The sequence below is a fragment of the Xenopus laevis genome, chromosome 1L (genome assembly GCF_017654675.1).
Source record: "Xenopus laevis strain J_2021 chromosome 1L, Xenopus_laevis_v10.1, whole genome shotgun sequence".
NCBI lineage: Eukaryota > Metazoa > Chordata > Amphibia > Anura > Pipidae > Xenopus > Xenopus laevis.
In genome coordinates this window covers 118,389,097-118,405,617 of record NC_054371.1, presented here as the reverse complement: position 1 = coordinate 118,405,617, position 16,521 = coordinate 118,389,097, and the positions used below count along the sequence as shown (strand labels likewise).

Below are 16,521 nucleotides of genomic sequence, written 5' to 3'. Positions count from 1 at the left end.
TCGGCCAGGATTCGGCCTTTTTCAGCAGGATTCGGATTCGGCCAAATCCTTCTGCCCGGCCGAACCGAATCCGAATCCTAATTTGCATATGCAAATTAGGGGCGGGGAGGGAAATCGCGTGACTTTTTGTCACAAAACAAGGAAGTAAAAAATATTTTCCCCTTTCAACCCCTAATTTGCATATGCAAATTAGGGTTCGGATTCGGTTCGGTATTCGGCCGAATCTTTCACGAAGTATTAGGGGGTTCGGCCGAATCCAAAATAGTGGATTCAGTGCATCCCTATTCAAAATACTGTGCTTTTTATTGATTTACAACATCACAACACCAATCTCTAATGGATTTTCACTGCCAATGAAACTGCACCCTTATCAACACTAAAGTCAGCAACACGTTATAAATGTAATTTTTAGCAAAACCACAACCAAGGTAAGTCCTACAGAGGTTACAGTCTGGAATTGCAGGGTGGCAAACAAATAATAAGTAAAGGCAAAAGCACATTATATAATGTGCTTAGGAACAAATACAGGTCACATTTTCTATATTCTACAGTCATTTAAGAGTGCTGAAACTTGTAAAATTATGATAACCCCTAGGAATGAGAAAATTAGATCACCCATAGTAATAAAAATATGGCCTCATGCCTTTATACAGCCATGGAACTCCTTTGTGGCTTGTTATATCCCTTATATTTTAAACAGGGGGTACCCTATTCACTGCCCATGAGAGGGGGCTTGGTGATTTTATGCTAATAATTCACTTAATTTACTTCACAGAGACATGGCTGTCTTATGAACCACTGTGAAATTTGAGGGGTCGGGTCCAAAGTTACCAGCAGTTGTAGAAAAGATAAAGATGTAGGGAAGAGGGAAATAAATCTGGAGGCAGATAGAACGGAAAAGAGACTTAACTGGAGCAAGAAAATACTGTACACGGAGGTACAAATGAGAGATGTTGTTATTAACATTCAAATTAAATCACTGTCTAGTGTTGCTATGGGAACATCTCCCCCTTTAACTATAAAAGGTAAGATACTGGAGATAAAAGATGAAAGAAAAAAACAATAAAACATATTTAAAAAATTGAACTTTCCAGCTCTAAGTAGATTTAAGGTGTTAGGGGCTCTCCTCTTGTTTTGAAATTAAAAATAAATAAGTAGTACCCGAGTTTTAAAGAGAAATGTTAAAAGAAAATCAACAGTCTCTATAGAGCATGGTGTAACACGTCAGTGCTGTGTAAAAATGGTTCTTCAAAATAATTTTAAATAAATAAAATTATAGGCACATATAAATGTTAGCTGCTCAACGAGCTTTGTGTATAGGCTCTTGGTTTTAAGTATGGATTGTACCTGCCAGTTTAGGATTTCTTATTCCCATAGACCTTTGCACCGATAATATCCTAGACTGTTTTACAAACACACTTTCACCAAGTACTCCTGCAGGAGAGGCCATCCTACATGATTCTAAAAGAGGAAGATGTTATCTCAACAGAGAACTATCCCTCAGGATACTCAGGATACTTTAGCTGTAAACACAACAATATAATTTATCTGAGGATCAGTTTCATAATAGATGCTTTCTTTTTCCCGATAATAAACCATAGCCTAATGTAAATTTGCTCAGTTTAAGTAATAATTTTCTTGTGTATTTTGAAGAGCTGTAAAAAAAGCATTATGCTTAAAATGCTCTTTCTCTGGGGCTTGTTTGATTTAAGAAAATCTTAATGAACTCTTAAGCTGCATGGTTGGACAACATTGTCTGTTATCCAGAAACCCATTATCCAGAAAGGTCTGAATTATGGGAAGTCCATCGCCCCTAAAACTGAATTTTAATCAAATAATTCAAAATTTTTTAAATTATATCCTTTTTCTATGTAATGATAAAACAGTACCTTGTGCTTGACTAACTAAGATTGAGTTCATGCTTATTAGAGGCAAAACAATCCCATTAGGTTTATGTAGGGGCCCATTTACTTAGTTGGAGGGAAGGAATAGAAGAAAAATAACTTCGAATTTCGAATGTTTTTTTGGCTACTTCGACCATCGAATTGGCTACTTCGACTTTTGACTATGACTTCGACTTTGAATCGTTCGACCATTTGATAGTCGAAGTACTGTCTCTTTAAAAAAAAACTTCGACCCCCTACTTCGCCACCTAAAACCTACCGAGGTGCCATAGGCTTTCTAACAATTTTTAGGTCGAAGAAAAATCGTACAATTTGAAGGATTTTTTCGTTCGATCGTTCGATCAAACTATGTGCGCTAAATCCTTCGACTTCGATATTCGAAGTTGAAGGATTTACATTCACCCTATGTAAATCTGCCCCTTAATGTTTAAGTGATTTTTTAGTAGACTTTATTCTCCATATGTAAAAAAAAAACACATTAAGTTTGTCAGGGAGCAGTAACCCATAGCAACCACAAAGATATTTGCTTTTAAATAGGTGACCAGTAAATGCTACCTGCTGAGATACTTAGTGCCTCATATTACATAACCCTCAAAGTATGGTGATCCAAATTATGGAAGGATTTCTCTATTCCCATGATCTGTATTCAAGACATGCTAACACCTCTTTTTACATATAAATAGGGCTATACAGCACAGGAATTTTATGATGAAATATTACTTTTTGACCATATGCAGGTTTCACATAAATACAATAAATATCATATGTTTTTCACATGTAACACATGTGCATCTAAGTAAATACATACTCTCTGTAAATACATATGTTGTATTTCAGTGTAAATATATATTTGGGTTCATATATAACGGACGATACTATATTGCTACATTTTTCTCTATGGTTACCAAACAATGGCAGCTAGCTATAAATTTTCAAGGAAGGAATTGCACAAGACTGTATCAAGCCCTCTAGAGAGATGAGAGCACGTTGTCTCAAATCATGTAAATCGCAGCAAAAAAAAAAAATAGCAGATTTACTAAAGGGCCAAGTCGCTTACGCTAGCAACATTTCGCCAGAAATCCCATCAGCAGGGACATCACTAATTTACAGGTGTGGGTGAAAATTCGCTAGCGAACGGGCCCGTCGCTAGCGATCGTTCGCACTCTATCGCCATGCGACTTTTCAATCTGGCGAACGGTCATTACTCCGCAAATTCAGTAAAGTGCGAATTTTACTGAACGTTAACTTTTTCACCAGAGTTGAAGCTAGATCTTCCTTAATCTTATGTCAGTTACATCATATCTTGTCTACCCGAAATGCATTAAAGTTGTAAAAATGCTGGCAACTGTCCTTTTTTTAGGCGGGATTACTTGCAAAAGTCCTAACTATTAAACTTTTTTGGGTAAACATTTTCCCCCAGACATTTGAGGGGCATGGAACATTTATTTTAGGGTGGGTTCATATGTACGGCATTATAAGATCTCTTTTGTCTTTATTCAAGTTCCTTGGACATTTGTAATAAAAAGTGCCTACTTCAAGCATTTGCACCAACATCTCTAATAATGATGTCCATACGACTTTAATGTACCTGCCCTATTCAAATTGACCTATGAGTAAGAGTACTAACGAAGTTTCGATAGGCAGAAGCAATTGCTAACGTAATTTGCTTTGAAACACTATCACTGCCAATGTAACACTAGCGAAAGGTCGCCATCGTTCGGCACACAGGATCCAATGTCGCATTTTAGTGAATTAGCGTAGTGGTAATGAATTTTCGCCTGGTGAAGTGGCGCGAAGTGTGCGAAACATTCGCTGGCGACAATTCGCTCTTTAGTGAATATGCCCCATTGAGTTTTTTTCTGCTGTGATTGCGTTTTTCACCATGATTGTGTTTTTTTATTTTTTTGTAGACTGGCTTTTCTTTAAAAAATTGTAAAATAATAAAAATCTAGCCACTGGAATCCTGCTGATATGCAGGTTTTTAGATATCAGGGAAAATAACTTAATGGAAAAAGTAAATTGCCATTGTGACAAACACAAAAATCACAAAATAGCCCCTTAGTAACCTGGTAACCCCTAAAAAAGAACCTTTAAAAAAGTGAATTTGTAAGATCCCTTTGGGTCAGCGAATAAGTTCTCTTTCATTTATTGAGTCCTTGTCGATGTTTTATCCAGATCTATTTTCTCCAAATTTAACTTCTTCCACAGATGCTTCACATCAGTTCCCATAAATTTGCCAAAGAATAGTTGTTAGTTAATAGAATAGTTAGTTTTTCATAAATCGTTATGCTGGTTATACAGGATTCCAGTTGAGAAATTGGGAGAAAAGGAGTAAATCAGGATTTGGCAATAAGCTGCCATACAAATAAAGGTATCAATTAAGCAGCCATAGGGCTTTCCAATGATCCTTCCTGGAGTGTACATGAATGGTCGATACCATGAGGCCAAAAACTCTCAACCAAAATAGTTGTACTAGAGCACACAGAGAACACATGTAATTGATAGAAATTGTATTATTTAATATAATTAAACGATATGAGAATAATGTGCTTCATTAGGCTAGGAATTAATGGATTTAGCTGATAACACAAAATAAACATAAAAACAGTAAGTCCCTGACAATGCAGGCAGGAAGCTGTTGAAACTCAACGTTCACAGAAAGAGCCTTTGGTATTTTAGTATATCTATTTCAGGCACAGTGTGTGGGAAGTGTCCAGCTCCCATTCTGTTTGATTTGTTTGTGCAGTCATGACATTTTAATGTAGGTATCTTGGTGAGAGAACACAGTGCTTGAAATTATGAATTTCCTGAGAGTTAAGCACAAGTGGAAAAATGAGGGAAAATGTGCACTATTTATAGGATGGATTTATCTGTCATAGATTTCCATCATGCAGGCCGCCCTTTTCTGCATCTCTGTACAATCACGCACACTCAGTTAATGTTCTTGATGAATCAGCTTTCACCAAGCAGTGTTATGAAGATCAAAGGGGTTTCATATATAATATACATGAGAAAGCAGAGCCCTTTAACAGTGACCATGCACTGTTGAAAGGTGTTGGGCACAAATGACACATGACTTACCCAGCTGCTAATATGTACAACACAACCTCTGACTAACTAGAAAAGCATTTTTGTAATAATTTATATAATTTATATATTTGCTCTATTTTTGTTTCATTTTGCCCATATTTTATCTAATTCTTTGTTTCTAAGTTACTGCAGTTTACCACTTTTGCAAAAATAAAATAATCCCCCTTCAATACATTTCTCACACAGACCAACACCATGCTGTCAGTGCACTTACAGCAAAAAGGGATGTGAGCAGATCAGCTTGGTTTGCTTTTTTCTGCCTGTATTTCTACACAAAACCAGCCTGGTACTCCATAGGCCTAAAGGAAAATTATCATTCCCATTGGTTGACAGGAATAATTTTAGTTAAAGTGTACTTGTGTCCCTTCAAAAAATAAAAAAATAAACAAGATTTGCCGCTAGCTCTAATAGACCATATTTATATATTCTGAAATGCTTTTTCAGCAAACAAAAATAGGGTATTACTTTGATTTGGGTTGTCTTATTCATACCATTCCAATCTCTTTATGATACCTCTAATTCTTGAGTCCATTTAATGTATATAGAAAGCCTACTGTCTAGAAACTGTCTGTTGAAACAATATAATTGCGATTTTTAATTATAATTACAGGTAATTACAGGGGATCACAGTTTACAACATATAGTCTTAAAAAAAAGCACAACACAAATGATGGATATACTATTCAATAGTGATGCTTTGAAACTTTAGGCTAAAGAGCATTTTTAGGCAAGTTCTTATTACAGTTTATTGGAGGCATCAAAAGCTATTTGGGGCATTCTGAGCTAGCTGTAAATATGTTAGGAAAGACAATGCCCCATATGCCCAGGTGTGAGGCCATGTCGGGCGAGGCAGCTCTACCCTCAGGGGAGAAAACAGAGATCCGCATCCTTCTGCCCCAGCATCACTGTAAACCAACTTTGTTTTCTGCTTTATTCCATCACCTCTGTAATTGAAGAAGCAGCAAAATATCTCTAATTCATCTCACCTTTTGATCTTGTTCCTTTCCTCCTCCTCTGCAGTTGTTTTTTCTGTATAATTTAAGTTCTTCCCCATCTGTTTAATATTTTTCTTCTTAGTTGGAATCATGCCCTCCCAAATAATCACTCTTATACTTAAAAAATGTTTGCACACTCCATCCACACCATCCATTCTCACTACTATGCAATGTAAAGCAATTTCATGTTTTTTCAGACTTTTCCAAATTATTCAGCTTTGAAACAATCTATTAAAAAGGGATACTGTCATGGGAAAAATTTTTTTTCAAAATGAATCAGTTAATAGTGCTGCTCCAGCAGAATTCTACACTGAAATCCATTTCTCAAAAGAGCAAACTGATTTTTTTATATTCAATTTTAAAATCTGACATTGGGCTAGACATTTTGTCAATTTCCCAGCTGCCCCCAGTCATGTGACTTGTGCCTGCACTTTAGGAGAGAAATGCTTTCTGGCAGGCTGCTGTTTTTCCTTCTCAATGTAACTGAATGTGTCTCAGTGAGACAGAGTGTTTGAAGTTTATCAGAGCACAAGTCACATGACTTGGGGCAGCTGGGAAATTGACAATATGTCTAGCCCCATGTCAGATTTCAAAATTGAATATAAAAAAATCTGTTTGCTCTTTTGAGAAATGGATTTCAGTGCAGAATTCTGCTGGAGCTGCACTATTAACTGATTCATTTTGAAAAAATTTTTTTCCCCATGACGGTATCCCTTTAAGGTAAACTCAACTTATGTGTCTTGGCCATGTATCCATATTTCCTTTATTGACCTTTACTTCATAGGCCTTTGCTTGTAAAATCTGCTGAGGACCTTTTTTCCTGTTGTGTTAATCAGTATTTTTTTAATCCATAGTCTTACACTGAGTCCAGACCTTATAATGTACATATTGGTTTAATTAATTCCAGATCTGTTAGACCTGAAAAGATCAGCAATCCTTTACTAAACAGTATTTTACTGCTTTCTGAAAATTAGGGTTCTCTGATAAGTCATGTCCCTAGAGTCAGGTTACTGTATTCAAAGAATGTGGGAGTTATAATACTGAAGGCACAGTGTATGCATGCAGTGTTCAGTAGAAATATAACATTGCTCTTTATGTGGTGATGCAGCAATGGTGACATTGAGGAAGACTGCAGAATACTTCTTGGGAGAAATTGCACTGATTTAGCATTGCATTTTTCAGAAGTCAGAATTAGTAACCTTGCAAGTTTTCATTTAAGTTATTGAATGTTACAAAAAAAATAATCACTAGTGTTCACCTAGCAAGATTGCACTCTGTTACTGCAAATTTATTCATGTATATCAGTGGTCCCCAACCAGTAGCTCGCGAGCAACATGTTGCTCTCCAACCCCTTGGATGTTGCTCTCAGGGTCCTTAAAGCAGGTGCTTATTTTTGAATTCCAAGCTTGAAAGCAAGTTTTGGTTGCATAAAAACTAAGTATAGTGCCAAGTAGAGACTCCTGTAGGCTACCAGTTCACATAGGGGCTACCAAATAGCCAATCACAGCCCTTATTTTGCACCCCAAGGGACTTTTTTATGCTTGTGTTGCTCCCCAACTCTTTTTACATTTGAATGTGGCTCACGGGTAAAAAAGGTTGGGGACCCCTGATGTATATAGTCCATCTAGTAAGACATAATAGCTATAATGCTAGGGCTAGTTTTGATGATTATTATATTATAAGCGTTTAATATTACTGTTTCTTTTTTGCAGTCTAAATCTCTTCGTGAGAAATGGCTAATGCAGGGAGCCCCCGCAGGATCATCAGAAGAGGAAGAGGCAAAAAAGAAGCAATGTGAGGAGGATGAACAAACCTTAAAGATACTGGAGGAAAATGTCAAAAGGTAACATAAGAATTTTATAAATGTCAAGGTGTTTTAAAAATACAGCTGAAAAAAAAATCTATCTATAGCTTAAAGGGGTTGTTTGCCTGCAAACAACTAGTTTTTTTCAGATAAATCACCAGAAATAACAACTGTTTCCAATTACTTTCTTTTTTCTAATATTGAAGTGTAAAGTGTCATTTTTCACCTTCTAAAGCAGCCCTCTGGGGGGAGGGGTTGTCGACTCTGTAAACTGTTCTAAATTGATACATTTATTTGATACATTTCTTATCTTTGTTCCTGCTGAGCCGAATCTCTGGGTTTCATTAAAGGAAGCCGTTAGAATTGATACAATACTTGCTAATACTCCAGAGATGCTGCTGATAAATGTATCAACTAAATGTTGCAAAATTGTAACCGTGCAGAATCTGCATCTGACTTACTGAGCTGCCAGACTCAAACACCAGAGACAGGAACATTAAACTTAAATCTTAGATTTTGGAAAAACAGTAAAAAATGAATAATGGAAAGTAATTGAAAAATGTCTTCATTTCTGGGGAACGATCTGAAAACACCTGAACTGAATAAACCCCTTTAATATGTTTTTTCATCTCTTGTACTGTAAAAAAAAATCTAAATCTGGGCCTGGTTGCAGAAATTTACTAGGTCTTCTTTCCCCTTACCTTGCCTCTGAAACAGCTACTATGTTGCTGCTCTCAGATTAACTTCTTGTGAAATTTGCAGGCTGCATATGCAAATTAGGTTTGGGAAGGGGAAAACATTTTTTACTTCCTTGTTTTGTGACAAAAAGTCACATGATCTCCCTCCCGCCCCTAATTTGCATATGCAAATTCGGATTCGGTTCGGCCGGACAGAAGGATTTGGACGAATCCGAATCCTGCTGAGAAAGGCCGAATCCGGAACCGAATCCTGGATTCGGTGCATCCCTAATTATCTCATTAAATGTATACTAAAAAACAACTCTTTAAAATATTAATGCACATTAAAAGGTCATGTTGATCTTTTGTCACTGATAGATCTGCTTTTGTAAGTACAGGTATGGGACCTGGTAACCAGGATGCTCTGGGCCTGGGGTTTTCCGGATAATGAATATTTCTGTAATTTGGATCTTCATATCTTAATTCTACTTTAAAATCATGTAAACATTAAATAAATCATATTAGCTGTTTTTGCTTCCAATAAGGATTAATTGTATTTTAGTGTAAGGTACTTTTTTATTATTACATAGAAAAAGGAAATCATTTTCTAAAATTTCGAGTATTTGGATCAAATGGAGTCTATGGGGCAAATTCACTAACATTCGTAGTTTCGCCAGGCGCAACTTCGCCGCGCTTCGCCGCACTTCACCACACTTCGCCAGGCGTAGTTTCGCCAGCGCTTCGCAAATTCAATAAAATCCGAAGTTGCGCACAGGGGTAGCGTAAGGTTGCGAAGTTGCACTAGCGTTGATTCGCTAAGTAAAGCGAAGTTACGCTAGCGAAGGCTAATTTGCATAGGGCACCAAATTCAAATTTCAATGGAGGAATACGTATCAGCACTACAAATGCCTAGAAAACCTTCAATTCATCAAATAAAAATTTTATTTTGCCCTACACATGTGCCCACTGTCTAGGTAAGTTGCCATGAGTCAGGAAATGTAGGGGGGAAGGAGGGGAGCCCCAAAAAAATTTTCGATCTTTTTCAGCCTATCACCCATAATGTAGAAAACACGCCAGCGTTTTTTGGGACTTAGAAAAAATTTTGACTTTTTTTTAAACAATCCCTATCTACTCTATTGCGCTTCGCCAGGTCTGAGGTGGCGAAGGAAGTCTAGCGTAAAAGGTAGCGTTCAGTACACTGCGCGCATTAGTGAATTTGCGTAGTTACGTCGCTAGCGAAAATTCCCAGGCGTAAGGGTGCGAAGTAACACTAGTGAAACGACGCCAGCGTTCGTTAGTGAATTTGCGCAGTAACGAAAATGCCAAACGCTAGCGAATTAACGCTAGCGTTCGGCGCTTCGGTGCTTAGTGAATTTGCCCCTATGGGAGATGGCCTTTCCATAATTCTGCGCTTTCTGGATAACTGGTTTCTGGATAACAGATCCCATACCTGTAATTTTTACTTGAAGGTCCTAAACCTGACTTTTTTTGCCAACCTGACTGACCCTTCTCATCAAGTCAGTTAGAGATTCTAATGCTAATAGACTCCTGCTGCATAAATATGGCAGCCCCCTCATAGACGAACATGGGGGATCAGGTAGGTAATGAAAAAAAATTGGGCAAATACATTTATTTATAAATAGCATGCAAAGACAATGGTATGATAGATGTAGAACAAATTAAATTTCTGGTGTCAGTATCTCTTTAAATCTTAATCTTAATACAATCCTAGATAAAAAAGATAATCTAAATTACAAATCTGTGTACGCTCTATTACAGCTAGCAAATATAATCAAACAGGTGTAATTTTACAAACAAAGAATTAATTATTCAAAGGCCTACAAAGTTATATACTGTTGTGTGTGTGTGTGTGTATATATATATATATATATATATATATATATATATATATATATATATATATATATATAGAGGAGGGCAAGAAACCGGCACTCACGAAAATGAAGTCAACGTTGCCTGGGTGCAGTCCTCGGTCTGTAACATCAAATGGAAATAGTAGAGATCGCACTCGCAGGTCTTAAGGTGGCCATACACGGGCAGATAAAGCTGCTGATATCGGTCGTTTGGACCGATTTGACAGCTTATCTGCCCGTGTATGGGGGCTTCCGACAGGTCTTCCTGATCGATATCTGGCCACGATATCGATCGGGAAGGTTGGATTTTTACCCGACCGACCCGTCGGAGCCGCTTGGAGCATCGTAATTCGATCGTTCGGCCATACGGCCGAACGTTCGAATTACCCCCAAAATAGCCACGCAGTTTAGTGGCATATCGGGGAAAGATCAGCTCGTTTGGCGATGTCGCCAAACGAGCGGATCTTGGAGTCTATGGCCACCTTTAGGTGTAGTAAGAAGGATTTTTATTGTGGACAATCGCTGATGTTTTGGCTGATACAACAGCCTTTCTCAAAGTGAAAAATGTGTCAAACAAACGGAAATAAATACACAGTGTGGCGGGAACAAAATCAAGATCAAACAGGGAAACACCGGGGGCAAATGAAATGAATGGATGGAAACCAGAATAGAGTAAGACAAAAATAAAAAATAAGAATAAAAATTAATCAAAGAAGGCTATAATAAATATTTTTATTTTCACTTGAGTTTATTACTGCAGCCTTCTTTGATTAATTTTTATTTTTATTCTTATTTTTTATTTTTGTCTTACTCTATTCTGGTTTCCATTCATTTATTTGTACCTTTATATATGTATATGTTTATTTTCATCTATGTTGTCACTGACAAGTCATTTCCTCTGCCCCCGGTGTTTCCCTGTTTGATCTTGATTTTGTTCCCGCCACACAGTGTATTTATTTCCGTTTGTTTGACACATTTTTCACTTTGAGAAAGGCTGTTGTATCAGCCGAAATGTCAGCGATTGTCCACAATAAAAGTCCTTCTTACTACACCTAAGACCTGCGAGTGCGATCTCTACTATTTCCATTATATATATATATATATATATATATATATATATATATATATATATATATGTGTGTATATGATGTTTTATTATCTAGAAATATATAGGCATCCCTCTTTGCTGATTATTATTTTCCACTTTTTATAGTGTCAGATAAAAACATGCCAGCAGATAACCCCAGTGCTATGATTAATTGCTGCCATCTGATGCTTATGCTCACCATATGACTGTCTGCTAGAATCAGAGTTGCCTGAGAGAATGTAACAGCATGCCTACATGACAGTGCCCACGCTAGTACCCAGCCAAGCATTTTCTCTGGTTGCTAACTGCTGATCCTCTTCATCTCCTTCAGATATGCACTGCAGCACCTAGGAGAAACAATAATTACTATGCTTATTAAAAATTGTGGGACTGAATTATTTTACTTAACCTAACCTCACGGCTTACCATTGTGCAGGGCTGCCCCCCAGAATGTCTAGAGCAGTGGCCAGAGTGAAGTTGCGCTAGCGTTGGCTAACTTGCATACGGCGGGAAGTTAAAGTTGAATGGACGTATATGTTGCAGCAAATACATTACATTACACAAGCCCATGGAAGCTTAATAAAAGAAAATAGAGTTGTTAAAATGACCCTACACATGAGCCCAGTGTATAGTTTATGTGCCATATGTTAGAAAATGTAGGGGGGGAAGCCTTTTGCAACCTATCACCCTGAAAAAAGGAAAAGATGCCGATGTTTTTTGGGACTGAAGAAAATTTTCAACTAAATTTTGAGGAAGTCCTATCTACTCTATTGCACTTCGCCTGGTCTGAGGGGGTGAAGGCAAGTCTGGCACAAGAGGTAACGCTCAGTAAAATCCGCATCTTACTAAATTTGCGTCATTCTCTTTTGCTATCGAAGTTACGCCTGTACCCGTTAGTAAATCGGCAAAGTACCAAAATGAATCACGCTGGCAAACTTTCGCCAGCGTTAAGTCACTTTGCCCTTTAGTAAATTTGCCCCATAAACTCTTCCACTTATTCAATCGCAATGGCAATTGTAACTCTTCAGAGAGGTGAAAAAAGTTAAAAAAAACAATACTTGGGTTACTAGCTCCAGATGCATGAGAGACTAATTGGCTCTAGAAATGTTATTAAAAATAGGTTTTAATTGATGAAGCTAATTGGTGTTGTTATATATTATACCTTAAAGGAGAAGGAAAGGTTAAAACTAAGTAAGCCTTATCAGAAAGGTCCATCTAAATATACCAGTAAACCCCCAAAGTAGTGTTGCTCTGAGTCCCCTGTCAAAAGTAATACTGCATTTCTTTCCTTCTATTGTGTACTCATGTGCTTCTGTATCAGACTTCCTGCCTTCAGCTTAAACCTCATTGCCCTGGGCAAGAGCATGCTCAGTTTGCTCCTCTCCCCCCACCCCTCCCTTCTCTACTGTAATCTGAGCCCAGAGCAGGGAGAGACTCAGGCAGGAAGTGATTTCACACCATGTTAATACTGCAGCTCCTATCCTAAACAAACAGAGAGTTTCTAGAGCTTTTTACTCAGGTATGGTAAAACATTCTGCAGAATAAATATAGCATTCTAGCTTGCACTATTGCAGCTAATCTATTGGCAATAAAATGCCTCCATAGCTTTCCTTCTCCTTTAAACAATGTTCTGAGAAATAACATGACTGGATTTTGCCATGTGTCTTGTTTTAAGTACATTGTCATGCCAAAATATTGGCACCCACTGTTTAGCAATTACTGATAATATATATCCCGTAACTACCAATACTCGTAAAGTATCTATTGGACGGAATGCTTGGGACCTGAAGTTTTCCAGAGAGGGAATCTTTCTGTAATTTGAATAACCATACCAACCAATATGGATTTTTGTTAGGCTCAAGTACTGTTTTATTATTACTGAGAAAAAGGAAATAATGTTTAAACTTAGAATTATTTACTAAAATTAACTTTATGGGAGATGGCCTTCCAATAATTTGGAGCTTCCTGGATAATGTTTTTTTTGATTAAGGAATTGCATACCTATACATAAAAAATACTTACATGGGAGAGAGTGGAGTTTTTTGCTACTCCACTAAATATCTTTGTCAATAAAGGAAACATAAATAAGAATGGTAATTATATTAATATGAAAAAGAGCCGGGCAATTAACATAGTGTTCTGCATCATTTTACTATATATACAGTATATGGAATATTTATTGCAATGTATAAGCTTAAAAGCTGAATGCTATGTCTTTAAGTTTTACTTTTTAGTAACATCTGATAAGATAAATGGAACTATCTTTAGTGCCATTGTAATTACTTCCCAGAATCTTTCCCAGCCGAATGTTGTAACAGGGGAATTTAGAGAGATTTTTTCCAGGACCTTACATTGTTTTTATTTTGTCTTCATGTTTTTTTTCATTAGGATAACTAAATGTTATGTCAGGATAATTAATGAACATTTGTATCCCTGGGAACTTGTGATAAAAGGTCAGATTGGCAATTTAACAGTTTTGAAAGGAATGAAATATTGTAAATAGCTATTTAAAATAATAATATCCCCAAGCCACAACTTCTTAAAGAACTTTATCTATAGAATTTATGGATTATTTCGATTTTATGATACATGTATCCCTGCAAGAACTCTTTGGGGCACATTTACTAAAGTGTGAATTTTCTCCACACCTAACTTCACCACAGTTCACCTCACTTCACCAGGTGTATTTTCACAACACATACAGCATTTAGTTTTTCAAGGGAATTGTGGTGAAAATTATCTGCGAAAATTCAACAGTATATTTCCCCATACGATATTAGTAGGGAAGATTCTTTAGAGAATTTTCTGACAAATTTTCACCATGGAGACAAGAAACATGGAAAGAGCAATGTTGATTGCCATTTAAAAGTGGCTCTTTTATCGCTATAATGAGAGTTCGCCAGCCTAAACCTGAATTTACCAAAACGAGTAGCATTCACACTTCAGTAAATGAACAGATTTTCGGTAGAGAATTTTCGCTGGCAAAATGATTGCAAAAGTTCTCTAGCGCTGAGGTTTTTCGCTTGCGAATTGTCCTCTTGTCGAGGCGATTGTCTTTTTGGTGATTTTTCTCTAAACATCCGCAATTCATTCTTTAGTAAATGTGCCCCTTTAAATTTACCTTGTTACTTCCTAGCATGTGTTGCAGAATTTGCAAATGAATTAAACAAAATGTGTTAACTTCTTTTAAGTCTCTTATAATGTTATTCTAAAGAGCTTTGTAATGTTTTGGTACTATATAAATAGAAAATGGTAATAATTTTTAGAATACTGTACTTCAAAACATATTTAATTAGACCAGACTAAGTTTTTAATTAAATGTTCCCTCACAGCCCTGGAGGAGTTTGACTCATGTGGTAAGCCTATTAAGGTTTTAGGGGGAGAGTTAGGTTGGCGTGTTGCTGTGATGATATCGCCATCATTTAAAGGTTGCATTTGCTTTGTGAGGATTCAGCTATCCATTGAGACTAAAATTTACCTTTAGACTAATCAGTGCAACGTTCTAAGGCTACAGGCCAGGAAGTTTATATATAATGTTAACCTTGTTTTAAATATGGGTTGTATTTAATTTATTTTTTAGTTAGGCACAAATTAATGGGAGTTGTCTGTATGTATAATGACAGTGTCTGACAAAATCCTTTTCCTCAGTAACAAATTCATGTGGATTAAGGGGCCTATTTATAATACTGTGTAAAAGAATTAACAACAGAAGAACAGTGTAAAAAGATGTGTAAAATAAATGGCAAATTTATCAAGGCTTGTTTTGTTTTACACTGCCCGAACACTGGCTTTGACACCAATATTTCACACCATTTCAGACCTTGTATAATCCATTAAAGTTAATAGGAAAAAGTCAAGCAGCAAGTAAGTTCCGGCAGAAAAAAACATAGAAAAATGCAGGAAAAAATCGAGGAACACTGTATTTTCCCACAGAATTTTCAAAAGGCTGCTTCTGTTTAGAACGGGTTTTTACACAGAAGTATATGATCGCTAGAAATCAATACACAGCTTGATAAATAATCAGTTTTTTACAAAATGATGTATGGTGCATGTTGTTGCCATTTTTTTTATACAGCATGATAAATTAGTTTCTAGGCATCTATGCTTTTATGTAGTCGTGCTTAAATAAGGAGAAAATCTGGTGAATTTCTTAAAAAGCAGAAACATTATATGCTGTAGTGAGGATTTATCAACCCTTATGACACATGAGCAAATTAGGATTCACCATCCCATCTTTATGCCATAATGTATTGGCCTTCTACAAAACTTAAAGGGGTCGTTCACCTTTGAGATAAAAAAATGATGTAGAGAGTGATATTCTGTGAAAATTTGCAATTGGTTTTAATTTTTTATTATTGAAGGTTTTTGAGTTATTTAGCTTTTTATTCAGCAGCTCTTCAATTTGCATTTTAAGCAATCTAGTAACTAGCACTTCCTACAGACTGAAGGAAAACAGCATCATGGAACATTGTGGGGCACATTTACTTAGCTCGAGTGAAGGAATAAAATAAAAAAAACTTCGAATTTCGAATGATTTTTTTGGCTACTTCGACCATCAAATTGGCTACTTCATCCTTCGACTACGACTTTGAATCGAACGATTCGAACTAAAAATCGTTCCACTATTCGACCATTCGATAGTCGAAGTACTGTCTCTATAAAAAAAACTTTGACCCCCTACTTCGCCAAGTAAAACCTACCGAACCTCAATGTTAGCCTACAGGGAAGGTCCCCATAGGCTTTCTAACAAATTTTTGGTCAAAGGAAAATCGTTCAATCGCTGGATTCGATTGACGGATTTTCCCTTCGATCGAATTGCGGTAAATCCTTTGACTTCGACATTCAAAGTCGAAGGATTTAAATTCGACAGTCGAATATTCGACCCTAAGTAAATGTGCCCCTACATCTTTTTGATAAGGGAAAAAATTCCATTAAAGGAGAAGTATAAGTATAGCATACTAGCTTGCGCTATTGCAGCTAATCTATTGGCAATAAAATGGCTTCCTAGCTTTCCTTCTCTTTTAAGGGCAGAGACACACAGGCAGATTCTGGGAGATTAGTCGCCCAGCGACAAATCTCCTCTTCTTCAG

The 16,521-nt window shown here is 36.7% G+C and overlaps 1 protein-coding gene across 6 annotated transcripts in view; it reads left to right on the top strand.

Moving 5' to 3' along the window:
• The window catches only part of palm2akap2.L (PALM2 and AKAP2 fusion L homeolog), a 155,506-nt gene that overhangs the window by 39,829 nt on the left and 99,156 nt on the right, over positions 1 to 16,521 (top strand). For all 6 annotated transcript variants that reach the window (XM_041585289.1, XM_041585272.1, XM_041585240.1 and 3 more), the window contains exon 3: positions 7,702 to 7,832. In XM_041585289.1, coding sequence (XP_041441223.1) covers positions 7,702 to 7,832 — 131 coding nt within the window. The remainder of the gene's footprint in view (positions 1 to 7,701; positions 7,833 to 16,521) is intronic.